The 21,050-nt window shown below is 42.6% G+C and overlaps 1 protein-coding gene and 1 long non-coding RNA gene across 5 annotated transcripts in view; both read right to left on the bottom strand.

The window, feature by feature from the left end:
- Positions 1-453: 453 nt before the first annotated feature.
- Positions 454-5,887, bottom strand: LOC116353565 (uncharacterized). Its single transcript, XR_004202984.1, has 2 exons — positions 5,157-5,887; positions 454-5,026 (listed from the first exon to the last, which is right to left on the bottom strand). It is a non-coding gene; the product is annotated as an uncharacterized LOC116353565 (long non-coding RNA).
- Positions 5,888-8,667: 2,780 nt separating this feature from the next.
- The window catches only part of LOC109905913 (rho guanine nucleotide exchange factor 9-like), a 38,654-nt gene continuing 26,271 nt past the window's right edge, over positions 8,668-21,050 (bottom strand). The window contains exons 10-11 of one of the 4 annotated variants that reach the window (XR_004202983.1): positions 10,995-11,062; positions 9,066-9,095 (exon numbers count right to left, since the gene is read on the bottom strand). Coding sequence is in view for 3 of the 4 variants with exons in the window: in XM_031789681.1 (XP_031645541.1) it covers positions 8,918-9,085 (168 nt within the window). In the remaining variant the exon portion in view is untranslated. Of the gene's footprint in view, positions 9,096-10,127; positions 11,063-21,050 lie in introns of those variants that run through there. The other 3 variants (XM_031789681.1, XM_031789679.1, XM_031789678.1) reach the window with 3 other exon arrangements.

Below are 21,050 nucleotides of genomic sequence, written 5' to 3'. Positions count from 1 at the left end.
CCATACATTAGTACCCTGACTGTTCTGAAACCAACTAGAGAAAAGCAACAAGGATTTGTAATGATGACTGTGTGTAGGTCCCAATGGCAACCTATTCCCTGTATAGTGTACTCCTTTTGATCAGGGCCTATAGGGACTATACTAGAGAATAGGATGCCATTTGGGACAAAACCAGTGCACAGTATGTATAATGTCTGCTACAGATTTCTCATATCATATCATTACATGGAATGAAACAGTGGAAGGTTGTAAAATATTGGCAAGCAGGTTGGTTGTTAAAAGAGAAAATGAAATCTTCAAAGAGTTAATCTCATGTGTCATGCAGAACTCTGGATGTCATAAAACACCATGATATGATGATAATGATCTACCTGGTACTGGGGATAAAACTGGGTCCCTGGTACTGGGGATAAAACTGGGTCTCTGGTACTGAGGATAGAACTGGGTCTCTGGTACTGAGGATAGAACTGGGTCTCCGGTACTGAGGATAGAACTGGGTCTCTGGTACTGAGACTAGAACTGGGTCTCTGGTACTGAGGCTAGAACTGGGTCTCTGGTACTGAAGATAGAACTGGGTCTCTGGTACTGAGGATAGAACTGGGTCTCTGGTACTGAGGATAGAACTGGGTCTCTGGTACTGAGACTAGAACTGGGTCTCTGGTACTGAGACTAGAACTGGGTCTCTGGTACTGAGGATAGAACTGGGTCCCTGGTACTGAGGCTAGAACTGGGTCTCTGGTATTGAGGATAGAACTGGGTCTCTGGTACTGAGGATAGAACTGGGTCTCTGGTACTGAGACTAGAACTGGGTCCCTGGTACTGAGGATAGAACTGGGTATCTGGTACTGGGGATAAAACTGGGTCTCTGGTACTGAGGATAGAACTGGGTCTCTGGTACTGAGGATATAACTGGGTCTCTGGTACTGAGGATAGAACTGGGTCCCTGGTACTGAGACTAGAACTGGGTCTCTGGTACTGAGGATATAACTGGGTCTCTGGTACTGAGGCTAGAACTGGGTCTCTGGTACTGAGACTAGAACTGGGTCTCTGGTACTGAGGATAGAACTGGGTCTCTGGTACTGAGGCTAGAACTGGGTCCCTGGTACTGAAGATAGAACTAGGTCTCTGGTACTGGGGATATAACTGGGTCTCCGGTACTGAGAATAGAACTGGGTCTCTGGTACTGAGGATAAGAACTGGGTCTCTGGTACTGAGACTAGAACTGGGTCTCTGTTACTGAGACTAGAACTGGGTCTCTGGTACTGAGACTAGAACTGGGTCTCTGGTACTGAGGATAGAACTGGGTCTCTGTTACTGAGGATAGAACTGGGTCTCTGGTACTGAGGCTGGACCTGGATCTCAAATGGCACCCTATTACCTTTATAGTGCCCTACTTTTGAACAGGACCCATGGAGCACTGGTCAAAGTAGTGCACTATATAGGGAATAGGGTGCCATTTGAGATGCAAACCTAAAACTTAAACAACACTGTTGGCTGTCTCCAACGCAAAATACCAATATTGTAATATCATATATGGTCTGTTGTTTATACAGTATGCACATGTAGCTAGCTGCTAGTCACAGGTATTATGACTGTTCTGTCTGTTTCCTCACCATTTTATGTCAGTTAGCTTCTCAAAACTGTGCACGTTGAATTGGAAAATATAAATACATGTAAATAAACCAAATGCTGACTAACTATACAGTCTTCTCCCACCATGATGTCGTTCTGTCAAACCTTCTACGTCTTTCAATAACACACGCAGGACATCAATAGAACAACTGATTCAAATCTAAATTAAATGATTTCATCTAAATGTTATCTTAGAGTTTGTCAGACAATAACAGTGAAATGTCCCTCACATTCAACAGATCCACATCCCCAGTGCAATGGTGTGGTACTACAATAACAGCCTGGAAAACACATTGGATATATATCTCTGTTTCCCTGTGATATTCACAGTGATATTCAAAGTGATATTCAGTGATATTCAAAGTGATATTCACTGATATTCACAGTGATATTCACAGTGATATTCAGTGATATTCAGTGATATTCAGTGATATTCAAAGTGATATTCAGTGATATTCAGTGATATTCAGTGATATTCACAGTGATATTCAGTGATATTCCCAGTGATATTCACAGTGATATTCACAGTGATATTCAAAGTGATATTCAGTGATATTCAGTGATATTCAGTGATATTCAGTGATATTCACAGTGATATTCAGTGATATTCACAGTGATATTCACAGTGATATTCACAGTGATATTCAAAGTGATATTCAGTGATATTCAGTGATATTCAATGGTATTCAGTGATATTCAGTGATATTTAGAGTGATATTCACAGTGATATTTAGAGTGATGTTCACAGTGATATTTAGAGTGCTATTCACAGTGATATTTAGAGTGATATTCACAGTGATATTCAGAACAATATTCAGAACAATATTCAGTTTGGCTCCCAGGCTACCGCCCGTCATGTTTCTGTCTTGCCGGTGTCTCTAACACTGGGAATCCCCACTCACAGGCAAAGAGGCTGCATCCCCAATGGTATCCTAATCCCTATATAGTGCGCTACTTTTGACCAGAGCCCTATAGGGAATTGGGTGCCATTTGGGATGGGCCCAGAGAGATGAGAAGTCACACACTGAAGGAGGAAAGAGAATACATGCCTGATTCATCACTGCTGCATGAGACTAGTGGGACGCTGGAAGACACTGTTAGGACATCTCTGTTAGGGCATCTCTGTTAGATAGCATCTCTGTTAGATAGCAACTCTGTTAGATAGCATCTCTGTTAGATAGCATCTCTGTTAGCTAGCATCTCTGTTAGATAGCATCTCTGTTAGCTAGCATCTCTGTTAGATAGCATCTCTGTTAGCTAGCATCTCTGTTAGCTAGCATCTCTGTTAGATAGCATCTCTGTTAGCTAGCATCTCTGTTAGATAGCATCTCTGTTAGATAGCATCTATGTTAGGGCATCTCTGTTAGATAGCATCTCTGTTAGATAGCATCTCTGTTAGGGCATCTATGTTAGGGCATCTCTGTTAGATAGCATCTCTGTTAGATAGCATCTCTGTTAGAGCATCTCTGTTAGAGCATCTCTGTTAGATAGCATCTCTGTTAGATAGCATCTCTGTTAGCTAGCATCTCTGTTAGATAGCATCTCTGTTAGATAGCATCTATGTTAGGGCATCTCTGTTAGATAGCATCTCTGTTAGATAGCATCTCTGTTATATAGCATCTCTGTTAGGGCATCTATGTTAGGGCATCTCTGTTAGATAGCATCTCTGTTAGATAGCATCTCTGTTAGAGCATCTCTGTTAGATAGCATCTCTGTTAGGGCATCACTGTTAGATAGCATTTCTGTTAGATAGCATCTCCGTTAGATAGCATCTCTGTTATATAGCAATTTTGTCATGGCACCCTATTCCCTACTTTTGAACAGAGCTCTATGGGGACTGGTCAAAAGTAGTGTACTCTATAGGGTATATGGTGCCATTTGGGATGCATCCTTAGAAAGCATCGTTGTTAGGGCACAGTTAGATGTCTGTCATTGTTTCTGCTTCTACAGTGGAAACTGGCTCGGGGCTATGTGAAGATATCTTACCCAACATTTACTAGTACGATGGATTCTTGGCTTTTCCAAGTACTGTATCATCGTCTATGTAACATATGGTAAATCTACTACTGTGCATTAGGGCTCTGGTGGGGCGGGACTGGGGGAGGGGAGGGATATTTTCTGTTGGACATGAGGTTATCGACTAGCCATGTTGCCAGATCTGTTCTGTTTCAGCTAACCCCTCTGTTTTATAATAGCAGACGGAGTACAAACCAACCTGGCAACCTGGCTAGTAAAGTAGTAAAACCTACTGCAGGGGGTGACCAACCTAACTCCTGGAGAGATTTAGCCTCCTGCAGGCTTCTGTTCCAGCCCTGCTCTAACACACCTGATTCAAGATAATCAAGGTCTTGGGGACCAGCTGGTTAGTAGTCTGGTGTGTAGGAGCAGGGTTGGAATAAAATCCTGCAGCAGGGTATCTCTCCAGGAGGAGGGTATCTCTCCAGGAAGAGGGAATCTCTCCAGGAGGAGGGTATCTCTCCAGGAGGAGGGTATCTCTCCAGGAGGAGGGTATCTCTCCAGGAGGAGGGTTGGACACCACTGATCTAAAGCAATTATTCTAGGAGCACTTTCTAGAGATACCAGAAATCACATCATCCATTTATTCACTTTTTTTTACTGAAATAAAAACATAAATTACACACCATTTTTCAATAATTAATTCATATAGGGCCTATAAGGCAAACAAAATGACATAAAACTATAATATAACTCGAATAATTGTTTTATATCACATTGTCGTGAGTATTAGAGATACAACGATATATCACATTGCACAAGTTGGCACTTTCTTTTGAAAAATAATTAATATGAGAGATTTTATGCACTTAAAATTCTAACTTTAAAAGAACAAAACATAGTCCTATAAACGTAGACATCTAGTGGTTGTTTCTCTCTAGTGTACAACATTCTCCCCTTGAAAAGACTTCAGAACTTGAACTGAAAGCTGACAGCAGTTTGATGGCCTCCATGTTAGTGCAGTATTCTTAGTTAAAACAAGGGAATGGTTGGCTGTGCTTTTCTTAACATATGGAGACTAAACAAAGCTATAAAAAACACATTTGGTTCATTGTGAATGTTAATTACTTTACAGCTGAACCAAATGAAAGACATGTTGAATCTGTCATATAATGTTGTGATTTTTGTCATTTTAGTCAAGGAATCAAATGACAGGTGTTGGTCCAATCAGACAGACAGACATTCTAACTGTCTACCTGCTCAGTACTCAGACAGACAGGTGAGACAGACAGACATTCTACCCATCTACAGCTCAGTACTCAGACAGACAGGTGAGACAGACAGACATTCTACCTGTCTACCTGCTCAGTACTCAGACAGACAGGTGAGACAGACAGACATTATACCTGCTCAGTACTCAGACAGACAGACATTCTACCTGCTCAGTACTCAGACAGACAGGCATTCTACCTGTCTACCTGCTCAGTACTCAGACAGACAGGTGAGACAGACAGACATTCTACCTGCTCAGTACTCAGACAGACAGGTGAGACAGACATACATTCTACCTGCTCAGTACTCAGACAGACAGACATTCTACCTGTCTACCTGCTCAGTACTCAGACAGACAGACATTCTACCTGTCTACCTGCTCAGTAATCAGACAGACAGGTGAGACAGACAGACATTCTACCTGCTCAGTACTCAGACATACAGACATTCTACCTGTCTACCTGCTCAGTACTCAGACAGACAGGTGAGACAGACAGACATTCTACCTGCTCAGTACTCAGACAGACATACATTCTACCTGCTCAGTACTCAGACAGACAGACATTCTACCTGCTCAGTACTCAGACAGACAGGCATTCTACCTGCTCAGTACTCAGACAGACAGACATTCTACCTGCTCAGTACTCAGACAGACAGGCATTCTTCCTGCTCAGTACTCAGACAGACATTCTACCTGCTCAGTACTCAGTGTTGCTTCATCTGTTCTGTCTGTTTTAACTGGTTCAAAGGAAACCCTTTGTGACCCAACACTCAGCCTGTGTGATCGGACGCTATGATTTTACCCTGTCAACAGTGTTTGGTGCGTAGTAGAAAATGTAAATGTTGTATTGATGTTACGGCTATTGATTTCTTCCCTGACCTGCCGTAACATCATGGATAATGGCAGACATCCAACTAGATGAGCCTCACTAAACAAAAATATAGTCAAAATGAAGAGAGGGAACAGAGAGAGAGGGAGGGAACAGAGAGAGAGCGAGGGAACAGAGAGAGAGAGGGAACAGAGAGAGAGGGAGGGAACAGAGAGAGAGCGAGGGAACAGAGAGAGAGGGAACAGAGAGAGAGGGAGGGAACAGAGAGAGAGGGAGGGAACAGAGAGAGAGGGAGGGAACAGAGAGATAGGGAGGGAACAGAGAGAGAGAGAGGGAACAGAGAGAGAGGGAGGGAACAGAGAGAGGGGGAGGGAACAGAGAGAGAGGGAGGGAACAGAGAGAGGGGGAGGGAACAGAGAGAGGGGGAGGGAACAGAGAGAGGGGGAGGGAACAGAGAGAGAGGGAGGGAACAGAGAGAGGGGGAGGGAACAGAGAGAGACGGGGAGGGAACAGAGAGAGGGGGAGGGAACAGAGAGAGGGGGAGGGAACAGAGAGAGAGGGAGGGAACAGAGAGAGAGCGAGGGAACAGAGAGAGAGAGGGAACAGAGAGAGAGGGAGGGAACAGAGAGAGAGAGAGGGAACAGAGAGAGAGAGGGAACAGAGAGAGGGGGAGGGAACAGAGAGAGAGAGAGGGAACAGAGAGAGGGGGAGGGAACAGAGAGAGGGGGAGGGAACAGAGAGAGAGGGAGGGAACAGAGAGAGATGGAACAGAGAGAGGGGGAGGGAACAAAGAGAGAGCGAGGGAACAGAGAGAGGGGGAGGGAACAGAGAGAGAGGTAGGGAACAGAGAGAGGGGGAGGGAACAGAGAGAGGGGGCGGGAACAGAGAGAGGGGGAGGGAACAGAGAGGGGAGGAGGGAACAGAGAGAGAGAGCGAGGGAACAGAGAGAGGGGGAGGGAACAGCGAGAGATGGCACAGAGAGAGAGGTAGGGAACAGAGAGAGAGGGAGGGAACAGCGAGAGAAAGGGGGAGGGAACAGAGAGAAATGGCACAGAGAGAGAGGTAGGGAACAGAGAGAGAGGTAGGGAACAGAGAGAGAGGGAGGGAACAGAGCGAGAGGGAGGGAACAGCGATAGAGGTAGGGAACAGAGAGAGGGGGAGGGAACAGAGAGGGGGGGGGAGGGAATAGAGAGAGAGGTAGGGAACAGAGAGGGAGGGAGGGAACAGAGAGAGAGAGAAGGCAGAGAGAGGGAGGGAACAGAGAGAGAGGGAGGGAACAGAGAGAGGGGGAGGGAACAGAGAGAGAGGGAGGGAACAGATGGAGAGGGAGGGAACAGAGAGAGGGGGAGGGAACATAGAGAGGGGGAGGGAACAGAGAGAGGGGGAGGGAACAGAGAGAGAGGTAGGGAACAGAGAGAGAGGGAGGGAACAGAGAGAGAGGGAGGGAACAGAGAGAGAGCGAGGGAACAGAGAGAGAGAGGGAACAGAGAGAGAGGGAACAGAGAGAGAGGGAACAGAGAGAGAGGGAGGGAACAGAGAGAGAGGGAGGGAACAGAGAGAGGGAGGGAACAGAGAGAGAGGGAGGGAACAGAGAGAGAGAGAAGGCAGAGAGAGGGATGGAACAGAGAGAGAGGGAGGGAACAGAGAGAGATGGCACAGAGAGAGAGGTAGGGAACAGAGAGAGAGGGAGGGAACAGAGAGAGGGGGAGGGAACAGAGAGAGAGGGAGGGAACAGAGAGAGGGGGAGGGAACAGAGAGAGAGGGAGGGAACAGAGAGAGACGGCACAGAGAGAGAGGTAGGGAACAGAGAGAGGGGTAGGGAACAGAGAGAGAGGGAGGGAACAGAGAGAGAGAGGAGGGAACAGAGAGAGAGAGAGAGGTAGGGAACAGAGAGAGAGGTAGTGAACAGAGAGAGAGGTAGGGAACAGAGAGAGAAAGAGGCAGAGAGGGGGAGGGAACAGAGAGAGAGGTAGGGAACAGAGAGAGGTAGAGAACAGAGAGAGAGGTAGGGAACAGAGAGAGAGGTAGGGAACAGAGAGAGAGGTAGGGAACAGAGAGAGAAAGAGGCAGAGAGGGGGAGGGAACAGAGAGAGAGGTAGGGAACAGAGAGGTAGAGAACAGAGAGAGAGGTAGGGGACAGAGAGAGAGGTAGGGAACAGAGAGAGAGGTAGGAAACAGAGAGAGAGAGAAGGCAGAGAGAGGGAGGGAACAGAGAGAGAGGTAGGGAACAGAGAGAGAGGTAGGGAACAGAGAGAGGGGGGGAACAGAGAGAGAGAGAGAAGCAGAGAGCAAAGAGAGATATAGACAGGGATAGAGGGGAGGGAGGGAGAGAGAGAGAGAAAATGAGAGAGAGATAAAGGGTAAAGAGAAGAGAGAGAGACTATTTGCACATCATTACAACACTGTATATAGACATAATATGACATATGAACTGTCTCTATTCCTTTTGCGAGTGTATCGTTTACTGTTAATTTTGTACTGTTTATTTTAGAAAGATAGACAGAGGGGATAGAGAAAAGAGAGAGACAGAGACAGAGAGACAGAGAGAGAGAGAGATGGTCTGACCAGTCTTTGATGGGACAGGTGATGCTGACAACAGAACTTCTGAGAAACATCAGAACCAGCCAACAGCTCTCCTGTCAGTCAAAGTGGCACCCTACCCCACAATGTAGGAAATAGGATGCCACCTCAGCCTCATTATTACAGTGCACCTCAGGCCACAATCACAACAACATAATCCTCACAGACACACACATCAACACAACACCTGTCATCTACACAATCATACTGTACTGTAGGTAGGTGGACTCACTAGTTCTGGTAAAGAAACATTAAATATGCTTACTTCAAATATGGAAAAACGCCAGAGCCTGAAAAGAACAAAATAAAAGCTATCTCCATGAATCCAGGACATTCAGATGGCGATGGTGGGGTTGAGGGATGTAGTAGTAGATTCCTGTACAGTTCAGTATGGAACAGGAGTGTCTACTGGAGTAGAGAAGCATTGGAACTCAGAACTAAGAACAGTTAGAATGAAGTGAAGAAGTTAGAATCCATAGTTTTCCAGTCTCCTGGGTGACAACTCACAATGAAACATCATTGGTCCTTCCTTTAGTGGTTCTTTTTTTCCTCGTCAATTCTTCTTCACAGGACGATGATGTAACCTTCCAAACACTTTGAGTGTTTCTCAGAAAATAATAGATGGTCCTTGGAAAGAGTCTGTTTCTCTATTTCTCAAACGTTGTTAATCTAGTAGAATTGTCGTGCCAGAAAAGAGACTGGCGTCGTTTTGATTGACTGAATTCAAAAACCTCTGCTTGTGCCAAGTCCTCTGTTAGGTCATACTGTCCCAGGGGTAGGGGGTCCTGGGGAGGGGGGTAGGAGGGGGCACGCATCTGTTCACACCTGGAAGGCAGGTGCAGAGTAGGGGGCAGGAAGGGAGAACAGAGTAGGGGGCAGGAAAGGAGAACAGAGTAGGGGTCAGGAAGGAGAACAGAGTAGGGGCCAGGAAGGAGAACATAGTAGGGGTCAGGAAGGAGAACAGAGTAGGGGTCAGGAAGGAGAACAGAGTAGGGGTCAGGAAAGGAGAACAGAGTAGGGGTCAGGAAGGAGAACAGAGTAGGGGGCAGGAAGGAGAACAGAGTAGGGGGCAGGAAGGAGAACAGAGTAGGGGGCAGGAAAGGAGAACAGAGTAGGGGGCAGGAAAGGAGAACAGAGTAGGGGCCAGGAAAGGAGAAAAGAGTAGGGGGCAGGAAAGGAGAACAGAGTAGGGGGCAGGAAAGGAGAACAGAGTAGGGGTCAGGAAGGAGAACAGAGTAGGGGTCAGGAAGGAGAACATAGTAGGGGTCAGGACGGAGAACAGAGTAGGGGTCAGGAAGGAGAACAGAGTAGGGGTCAGGAAGGAGAACAGAGTAGGGGTCAGGAAGGAGAACAGAGTAGGGGTCAGGAAAGGAGAACAGAGTAGGGGTCAGGAAGGAGAACAGAGTAGGGGGCAGGAAGGAGAACAGAGTAGGGGGCAGGAAGGAGAACAGAGTAGGGGGCAGGAAGGAGAACAGAGTAGGGGTCAGGAAAGGAGAACAGAGTAGGGGTCAGGAAGGAGAACAGAGTAGGGGCCAGGAAGGAGAAGCAGAGTAGGGGCCAGGAAGGAGAACAGAGTAGGGGGCAGGAAGGAGAACAGAGTTGGGGCCAGGAAGGAGAAGCAGAGTAGGGGTCAGGAAGGAGAACAGAGTAGGGGAAGAGGTAGAGAGCAGAGTAGGGGAAGAGGTAGAGAGCAGAGTAGGGGAAGAGGTAGAGAACAGAGTAGGGGAAGAGGTAGAGAACAGAGTAGGGGAAGAGGTAGAGAGCAGAGTAGGGGAAGAGGTAGAGAGCAGAGTAGGGGAAGAGGTAGAGAGCAGAGTAGGGGAAGAGGTAGAGAGCAGAGTAGGGGAAGAGGTAGAGAACAGAGTAGGGGAAGAGGTAGAGAACAGAGTAGGGGAAGAGGTAGAGAGCAGAGTAGGGGAAGAGGTAGAGAACAGATTAGGGGAAGAGGTAGAGAGCAAAAGTCAAGGGGTGGAGAAGTGGATTACCAGAGAAACATGGTCAGTATCGGATCAGAAACAGAACATTGTACACAACATCTAGTCATGCTTTCACAACAAACAGGCAACTACAACTATGTACTACGGTGTTCATCACGGTGTTATTGTTGTAGCATATAATATTAGACAGGTATGATATGATCATATGATGATGCTGGAGGATGGAAAATACACATCTCTGCTCTAGTAATGACACAAGGGAAACCTAGAGATGCTATTCAAACAATCCCTGAATCAGGCAAACACGAGGACCCGGAAAAATAACATTCTTCCAGCACAAATATGAAATCCGGAGTTTCCAACGGCGATGGAGAGACAAGTGTTTTTCCGGCTTTGCTGATTACATGTTTGATTGAATAGCACCCAGAGACTAAGGAAAGTAAGCGGGATCAAAATAGATTGAAAAGAACAGAAAGCTGTTGGACTACAATCTAGGAGCATCACAACAACTATTCCACAGCCAATATCAAACCGTGAATAATCAAGATTTGATGATGGAAAATTGAAAAGTTGCCATGGCATCATCTTGAAAAACACAGTGTTGTTGTGTTGTTAACTGATTAGAGACACTGTTTCTCTATGGAGAGCCTTGAGAGTCAAATAGAACATACTAGATCAACATGCTCTAATGCCATTGGTAATCATAGTAGTTCTGATTTCTTAGCAGTTGCCATGGCATCTTGTTGCATTATCTCTACAGTAAACAAAACTCTAATGAATGATATACCTTTATCATTTTCAAACCATGTCCATAAAACAAGACCCTCTTTCTGAAGATGATATCTAACAATGAATCTGAAAATTCAAGAGCAGTACTTCACCTTGTGCCAACCACGTAACACACACATTTACTGTCAAACACAGATGTAACACACACACACACACAGAACAGTACAGTACTGTGACACACCAAACCAAACACAGAACAACACAGTTCTGACCCACCCAGGGCTCTATTGTAACTAGCCTAACCCGGTGGTATATCTTAGCGCTGGTAGTAGTGCTATAGGTCCTGGGTTGTGTCGGAAATATCTTTGCTATTTTTACAGTCCAAACTATGAGGAAAATAGCTGGCGGTGGTGTGAAAGGGCTGGTGTTGACAAATAAACACGGTGCAGGTGTGTCTAACCTCGACTTATTTACCTCGACTAACCTGTACCACCGCACAGTGACTCGGTACCGGTACCCCCAGTATATAGTCTCATTACTAACCTGTACCACCGCACATTGACTCGGTACCGGGACCCCCAGTATATAGTCTCATTACTAACCTGTACCACCGCACATTGACTCGGTACCGGTACCCCCAGTATAAAGTCTCATTACTAACCTGTACCAACGCACATTGACTCGGTACCGGTACCCCCAGTATATAGTCTCATTACTAACCTGTACCACCGCACATTGACTCGGTACCGGTACCCCCAGTATATAGTCTCATTACTAACCTGTACCCTCAGTATATAGTCTCATTACTAACCTGTACCCCCAGTATATAGTCTCATCACTAACCTGTACCCCCAGTATATAGTGTCATTACTAACCCGTACCCAAAGTATATAGTCTCATTACCAACCTGTACCCCCAGTGTATAGTCTCATTACTAACCTGTACCCCCAGTATATAGTCTCATTACTAACTGGTACCCTCAGTATATAGTCTCATTACTAACCTGTACCTCCAGTATATAGTCTCATTACTAACCTGTACCCTCAGTATATAGTCTCATTACTAACCTGTACCCCCAGTATATAGTCTCATTACTAACCTGTATATAGTCTCATTACTAACCTGTACCCCCAGTATATTGTCTCATTACTAACCTGTACCCCCAGTATATAGTCTCATTACTAACCTGTACGCCCAGTATATAATCTCATTACTAACCTGTACCCAAAGTATATAGTCTCATTACTAAACTGTACCCCCAGTATATAGTCTCATTACTAACCTGTACCCCCAGTATAGTCTCATTACTAACTGGTACCCTCAGTATATAGTCTCATTACAAACATGTACCCCCAGTATATAGTCTCATTACTAACCTGTACCCTCAGTATATAGTCCCATTACTAACCTGCACCCCCAGTATATAGTCTCATTACTAACCTGTATATAGTCTCATTACTAACCTGTACCCCCAGTATATAGTCTCATTACTAACCTGTATATAGTCTCATTACTAACCTGTACCCCCCAGTATATAGTCTCATTACTAACCTGTATATAGTCTCATTACTAACCTGTACCCTCAGTATATAGTCTCATTACTAACCTGTACCCAAAGTATATAGTCTCACTACTAACCTGTACCCCCAGTATATAGTCTCATTACTAACCTGTACCCCCAGTATATAGTCTCATTACTAACCTGCACCCCCAGTATATAGTCTCATTACTAACCTGTACCCCCAGTATATAGTCTCATTACCAACCTGTATATAGTCTCATTACTAACCTGTACCCCCAGTATATAGTCTCATTACTAACCTGTATATAGTCTCATTACTAACCTGTGCCCCCAGTATATAGTCTCATTACTAACCTGTACCCCCAGTGTATAGTCTCATTACTAACCTGTACGCCCAGTATATAATCTCATTACTAACCTGTACCCAAAGTATATAGTCTCATTACTAACCTGTACCCCCAGTATATAGTCTCATTACTAACCTGTACCCTCAGTATATAGTCTCATTACTAACCTGTACCCCCAGTATATAGTCTCATTACTAACCTGTATATAGTCTCATTACTAACCTGTACCCCCAGTATATTGTCTCATTACTAACCTGTACCCCCAGTATATAGTCTCATTACTAACCTGTACGCCCAGTATATAATCTCATTACTAACCTGTACCCAAAGTATATAGTCTCATTACTAAACTGTACCCCCAGTATATAGTCTCATTACTAACCTGTACCCCCAGTATATAGTCTCATTACTAACTGGTACCCTCAGTATATAGTCTCATTACAAACATGTACCCCCAGTATATAGTCTCATTACTAACCTGTACCCTCAGTATATAGTCCCATTACTAACCTGCACCCCAGTATATAGTCTCATTACTAACCTGTATATAGTCTCATTACTAACCTGTACCCCCAGTATATAGTCTCATTACTAACCTGTATATAGTCTCATTACTAACCTGTACCCCCAGTATATAGTCTCATTACTAACCTGTATATAGTCTCATTACTAACCTGTACCCTCAGTATATAGTCTCATTACTAACCTGTACCCAAAGTATATAGTCTCACTACTAACCTGTACCCCCAGTATATAGTCTCATTACTAACCTGTACCCCCAGTATATAGTCTCATTACTAACCTGCACCCCCAGTATATAGTCTCATTACTAACCTGTACCCCCAGTATATAGTCTCATTACCAACCTGTATATAGTCTCATTACTAACCTGTACCCCCAGTATATAGTCTCATTACTAACCTGTATATAGTCTCATTACTAACCTGTGCCCCCAGTATATAGTCTCATTACTAACCTGCACCCCCAGTATATAGTCTCATTACTAACCTGTACGCCCAGTATATAATCTCATTACTAACCTGTACCCAAAGTATATAGTCTCATTACTAACCTGTACCCCCAGTATATAGTCTCATTACTAACCTGTACCCCCAGTATATAGTCTCATTACTAACTGGTACCCTCAGTATATAGTCTCATTACTAACCTGTACCCTCAGTATATAGTCTCATTACTAATCTGTACCCCCAGTATATAGTCTCATTACTAACCTGTACCCCCAGTATATAGTCTCATTACTAACCTGTACCCCCAGTATAGAGTCTCATTACTATCCTGTACCCAAAGTATATAGTCTCATTACTAACCTGTACCCCCAGTATATAGTCTCATTACTAACCTGTACCCTCAGTATATAGTCTCATTACTTACCTGTACCCAAAGTATATAGTCTCATTACTAACCTGTACCCCCAGTATATAGTATCATTACTAACCTGTACCCCCAGTATATAGTCTCATTACTAACCTGTACCCCCAGTATATAGTCTCATTAATAACCTGTATATAGTCTCATTACTAACCTGTACCCTCAGTATATAGTCTCATTACTAACCTGTACCCTCAGTATATAGTCTCATTACTAACCTGTACCCCCAGTATATAGTCTCATTACTAACCTGTACCCCCAGTATATAGTCTCATTAATAACCTGCACCCCAAGTATATAGTCTCATTACTAACTGGTACCCTCAGTATATAGTCTCATTACTAATCTGTACCCTCAGTATATAGTCTCATTACTAACGTGTACCCAAAGTATATAGTCTCATTACTAACCCGTACCCCCAGTATATAGTCTCATTACTAACATGTACCCAAAGTATATAGTCTCATTACTAACCTGTACCCCCAGTATATAGTCTCATTACTAACCTGTATATAGTCTCATAATTAACCTGTACCCTCAGTATATAGTCTCATTACGAACCTGTACCCTCAGTATATAGTCTCATTACTAACCTGTACACTCAGTATATAGTCTCATTACTAACCTGTACCCTCAGTATATAGTCTCATTACTAACCTGTACCCCCAGTATATAGTCTCATTACTAACCTGTACCCCCAGTATATAGTCTCATTACTAACTGGTACCCTCAGTATATAGTCTCATTACTAACCTGTACCCTCAGTATATAGTCTCATTACTAACCTGTACCCCCAGTATATAGTCGCATTACTAACCTGTACCCCCAGTATATAGTCTCATTACTAACCTGTACCCCCAGTATAGAGTCTCATTACTATCCTGTACTCAAAGTATATAGTCTCATTACTAACCTGTACCCCCAGTATATAGTCTCATTACTAACCTGTACCCTCAGTATATAGTCTCATTACTAACCTGTACCCTCAGTATATAGTCTCATTACTAACCTGTACCCCCAGTATATAGTCTCATTACTAACCTGTATATAGTCTCATTACTAACCTGTACCCCCAGTATATAGTCTCATTACTAACTGGTACCCCCAGTATATAGTCTCATTACTAACCCGTACCCTCAGTATATAGTCTCATTACTAACCTGTACCCCCAGTATATATTCTCATTACTAACCTGTACCCTCAGTATATAGTCTCATTACTAACCTGTACCCCAGTATATAGTCTCATTACTAACCTGTACCCTCAGTATATAGTCTCATTACTAACCTGTACCCTCAGTATATAGTCTCATTACTAACCTGTACACTCAGTATATAGTCTCATTACTAACCTGTACCCTCAGTATATAGTCTCATTACTATCCTGTACCCCCAGTATATAGTCTCATTAATAACCTGTATATAGTCTCATTACTAACCTGTACCCTCAGTATATAGTCTCATTAATAACCTGTACCCTCAGTATATAGTCTCATTACTAACCTGTACCCCCAGTATATAGTCTCATTACTAACCTGTACCCCCAGTATATAGTCTCATTAATAACCTGTACCCCGAGTATATAGTCTCATTACTAACTGGTACCCTCAGTATATAGTCTCATTACTAATCTGTACCCCCAGTATATAGTCTCATTACCAACCTGTATATAGTCTCATTACTAACCTGTACCCCCAGTATATAGTCTCATTACTAACCTGTATATAGTCTCATTACTAACCTGTGCCCCCAGTATATAGTCTCATTACTAACCTGTACCCCCAGTATATAGTCTCATTACTAACCTGTACGCCCAGTATATAATCTCATTACTAACCTGAACCCAAAGTATATAGTCTCATTACTAACCTGTACCCCCAGTATATAGTCTCATTACTGACCTGTACCCCCAGTATATAGTCTCATTACTAACTGGTACCCTCAGTATATAGTCTCATTACTAACCTGTACCCTCAGTATATAGTCTCATTACTAACCTGTACCCCCAGTATATAGTCTCATTACTAACCTGTACCCCCAGTATATCGTCTCATTACTAACCTGTACCCCCAGTATAGAGTCTCATTACTATCCTGTACCCAAAGTATATAGTCTCACTACTAACCTGTACCCCCAGTATATAGTCTCATTACTAACCTGTACCCTCAGTATATAGTCTCATTACTAACCTGTACCCAAAGTATATAGTCTCATTACTAACCTGTACCCCCAGTATATAGTATCATTACTAACCTGTACCCCCAGTATATAGTCTCATTACTAACCTGTACCCCCAGTATAGAGTCTCATTACTATCCTGTACCCAAAGTATATAGTCTCATTACTAACCCGTACCCCCAGTATATAGTCTCATTACTAACCTGTACACAAAGTATATAGTCTCATTACTAACCTGTACCCCCAGTATATAGTCTCATTACTAACCTGTATATAGTCTCATTATTAACCTGTACCCTCAGTATATAGTCTCATTACTAACCTGTAACCTCAGTATATAGTCTCATTACTAACCTGTACACTCAGTATATAGTCTCATTACTAACCTGTACCCTCAGTATATAGTCTCATTACTAACCTGTACCCCCAGTATATAGTCTCATTAACAACCTGTACCCCCAGTATATAGTCTCATTACTAACTGGTACCCTCAGTATATAGTCTCATTACTAACCTGTACCCTCAGTATATAGTCTCATTATTAACCTGTACCCCCAGTATATAGTCTCATTACTAACCTGTACCCCCAGTATATAGTCTCATTACTAACCTGTACCCCCAGTATAGAGTCTCATTACTATCCTGTACCCAAAGTATATAGTCTCATTACTAACCTGTACCCCCAGTATATAGTCTCATTACTAACCTGTACCCTCAGTATATAGTCTCATTACTAACCTGTACCCTCAGTATATAGTCTCATTACTAACCTGTACCCCCAGTATATAGTCTCATTACTAACCTGTATATAGTCTCATTACTAACCTGTACCCCCAGTATATAGTCTCATTACTAACTGGTACCCCCAGTATATAGTCTCATTACTAACCCGTACCCTCAGTATATAGTCTCATTACTAACCTGTACCCCCAGTATATATTCTCATTACTAACCTGTACCCTCAGTATATAGTCTCATTACTAACCTGTACCCCAGTATATAGTCTCATTACTAACCTGTACCCTCAGTATATAGTCTCATTACTAACCTGTACCCTCAGTATATAGTCTCATTACTAACCTGTACACTCAGTATATAGTCTCATTACTAACCTGTACCCTCAGTATATAGTCTCATTACTATCCTGTACCCCCAGTATATAGTCTCATTAATAACCTGTATATAGTCTCATTACTAACCTGTACCCTCAGTATATAGTCTCATTAATAACCTGTACCCTCAGTATATAGTCTCATTACTAACCTGTACCCCCAGTATATAGTCTCATTACTAACCTGTACCCCCAGTATATAGTCTCATTAATAACCTGTACCCCGAGTATATAGTCTCATTACTAACTGGTACCCTCAGTATATAGTCTCATTACTAATCTGTACCCCCAGTATATAGTCTCATTACCAACCTGTATATAGTCTCATTACTAACCTGTACCCCCAGTATATAGTCTCATTACTAACCTGTATATAGTCTCATTACTAACCTGTGCCCCCAGTATATAGTCTCATTACTAACCTGTACCCCCAGTATATAGTCTCATTACTAACCTGTACGCCCAGTATATAATCTCATTACTAACCTGTACCCAAAGTATATAGTCTCATTACTAACCTGTACCCCCAGTATATAGTCTCATTACTAACCTGTACCCTCAGTATATAGTCTCATTACTAACCTGTACCCCCAGTATATAGTCTCATTACTAACCTGTGCCCCCAGTATATAGTCTCATTACTAACCTGTACCCCCAGTATAGAGTCTCATTACTATCCTGTACCCAAAGTATATAGTCTCATTACTAACCTGTACCCCCAGTATATAGTCTCATTACTAACCTGTACCCTCAGTATATAGTCTCATTACTAACCTGTACCCAAAGTATATAGTCTCATTACTAACCTGTACCCCAGTATATAGTATCATTACTAACCTGTACCCCCAGTATATAGTCTCATTACTAACCTGTACCCCCAGTATAGAGTCTCATTACTATCCTGTACCCAAAGTATATAGTCTCATTACTAACCTGTACCCCCAGTATATAGTCTCATTACTAACCTGTACCCTCAGTATATAGTCTCATTACTAACCTGTACCCAAAGTATATAGTCTCATTACTAACCTGTACCCCCAGCATATAGTATCATTACTAACCTGTACCCCCAGTATATAGTCTCATTACTAACCTGTACCCCCAGTATATAGTCTCATTAATAACCTGCATATAGTCTCATTACTAACCTGTACCCTCAGTATATAGTCTCATTACTAACCTGTATATAGTCTCATTATTAACCTGTACCCTCAGTATATAGTCTCATTACTAACCTGTACCCTCAGTATATAGTCTCATTACTAACCTGTACACTCAGTATATAGTCTCATTACTAACCTGTACCTCAGTATATAGTCTCATTACTAACCTGTACCCCCAGTATATAGTCTCATTACTAACCTGTATATAGTCTCATTACTAACCTGTACCCCCAGTATATAGTCTCATTACTAACTGGTACCCCCAGTATATAGTCTCATTACTAACCTGTACCCTCAGAATATAGTCTCATTACTAACCAGTACCCCCAGTATATATTCTCATTACTAACCTGTACCCTCAGTATATAGTCTCATTACTAACCTGTACCCTCAGTATATAGTCTCATTACCAACCTGTACCCCCAGTATATAGTCTCATTACTATCCTGTACCCCCAGTATATAGTCTCATTAATAACCTGTATATAGTCTCATTACTAACCTGTACCCTCAGTATATAGTCTCATTACTAACCTGTACCCTCAGTATATAGTCTCATTACTAACCTGTACCCCCAGTATATAGTCTCATTACTAACCTGTACCCTCAGTATATAGTCTCATTACTAACCTGTACCCTCAGTATATAGTCTCATTACTAACCTGTACCCCCAGTATATAGTCTCATTACTAACCTGTATATAGTCTCATTACTAACCTGTACCCCCAGTATATAGTCTCATTACTAACTGGTACCCCCAGTATATAGTCTCATTACTAACCTGTACCCTCAGTATATAGTCTCATTACTAACCTGTACCCCCAGTATATATTCTCATTACTAACCTGTACCCTCAGTATATAGTCTCATTACTAACCTGTACCCCCAGTATATAGTCTCATTACTAACCTGTACCCTCAGTATATAGTCTCATTACTAACCTGTACCCCCAGTATATAGTCTCATTACTAACCTGTACCCTCAGTATATAGTCTCATTAGTAACCTGTACCCCCCAGTATATAGTCTCATTACTATCCTGTACCCCCAGTATATAGTCTCATTAATAACCTCTATATAGTCTCATTACTAACCTGTACCCTCAGTATATAGTCTCATTACTAACCTGTACCCTCAGTATATAGTCTCATTACTAACCTGTACCCCCAGTATATAGTCTCATTACTAACCTGTACCCCCAGTATAGAGTCTCATTAATAACCTGTACCCCGAGTATATAGTCTCATTACTAACCTGTACACAAAGTATATAGTCTCATTACTAACCCGTACCCCCAGTATATAGTCTCATTACTAACCTTTACCCAAAGTATATAGTCTCATTACTAACCTGTACCCCCAGTATATAGTCTCATTACTAACCTGTATATAGTCTCATTATTAACCTGTACCCTCAGTATATAGTCTCATTACTAACCTGTACCCTCAGTATATAGTCTCATTACTAACCTGTACACTCAGTATATAGTCTCATTACTAACCTGTACCCTCAGTATATAGTCTCATTACTAACCTGTACCCTCAGTATATAGTCTCATTACTAACCTGTACCCCCAGTATATAGTCTCATTACTAACCTGTATATAGTCTCATTACTAACCTGTACCCCCAGTATATAGTCTCATTACAAACTGGTACCCCCCAGTATATAGTCTCATTACTAACCTGTACCCCTAGTATATAGTCTCATTACTAACCTGTACCCTCAGTATATAGTCTCATTACTAACCTGTACCCCCAGTATATAGTCTCATTACTAACCTGTACCCTCAGTATATAGTCTCATTAGTAACCTGTACCCCCCAGTATATAGTCTCATTACTAACCTGTACCCTCAGTATATAGTCTCATTACTAACCTGTACCCCCAGTATATAGTCTCATTACTAACCTGTACCCCCAGTATATAGTCTCATTACTAACTGGTACCCTCAGTATATAGTCTAATTACTAACCTGTACCCAAAGTATATAGTCTCATTACTAACCTGTACCCCCAGTATATAGTCTCATTACTAACCTGTACCCCCAGTATATAGTCTCATTACTAACCTGTACCCCCAGTATATAGTCTCATTACTAATCTGTACCCCCAGTATATAGTCTCATTACTAACTGGTACCCTCAGTATATAGTCTCATTACTAATCTGTACCCTCAGTATATAGTCTCATTACTAACCTGTACCCAAAGTATATAGTCTCATTACTAACCCGTACCCCCAGTATATAGTCTCATTACTAACCTGTACCCAAAGTATATAGTCTCATTACTAACCTGTACCCTCAGTATATAGTCTCATTACTAACCTGTACCCCCAGTATATAGTCTCATTACTAACTGGTACCCCCAGTATATAGTCTCATTACTAACCTGTATCCTCAGTATAT

This window comes from Oncorhynchus kisutch, linkage group LG15 (genome assembly GCF_002021735.2).
Source record: "Oncorhynchus kisutch isolate 150728-3 linkage group LG15, Okis_V2, whole genome shotgun sequence".
NCBI classification, from domain to species: domain Eukaryota; kingdom Metazoa; phylum Chordata; class Actinopteri; order Salmoniformes; family Salmonidae; genus Oncorhynchus; species Oncorhynchus kisutch.
Note: the sequence above shows the minus strand (reverse complement) of the source record. Positions and strands in the feature narration are given on the sequence as shown.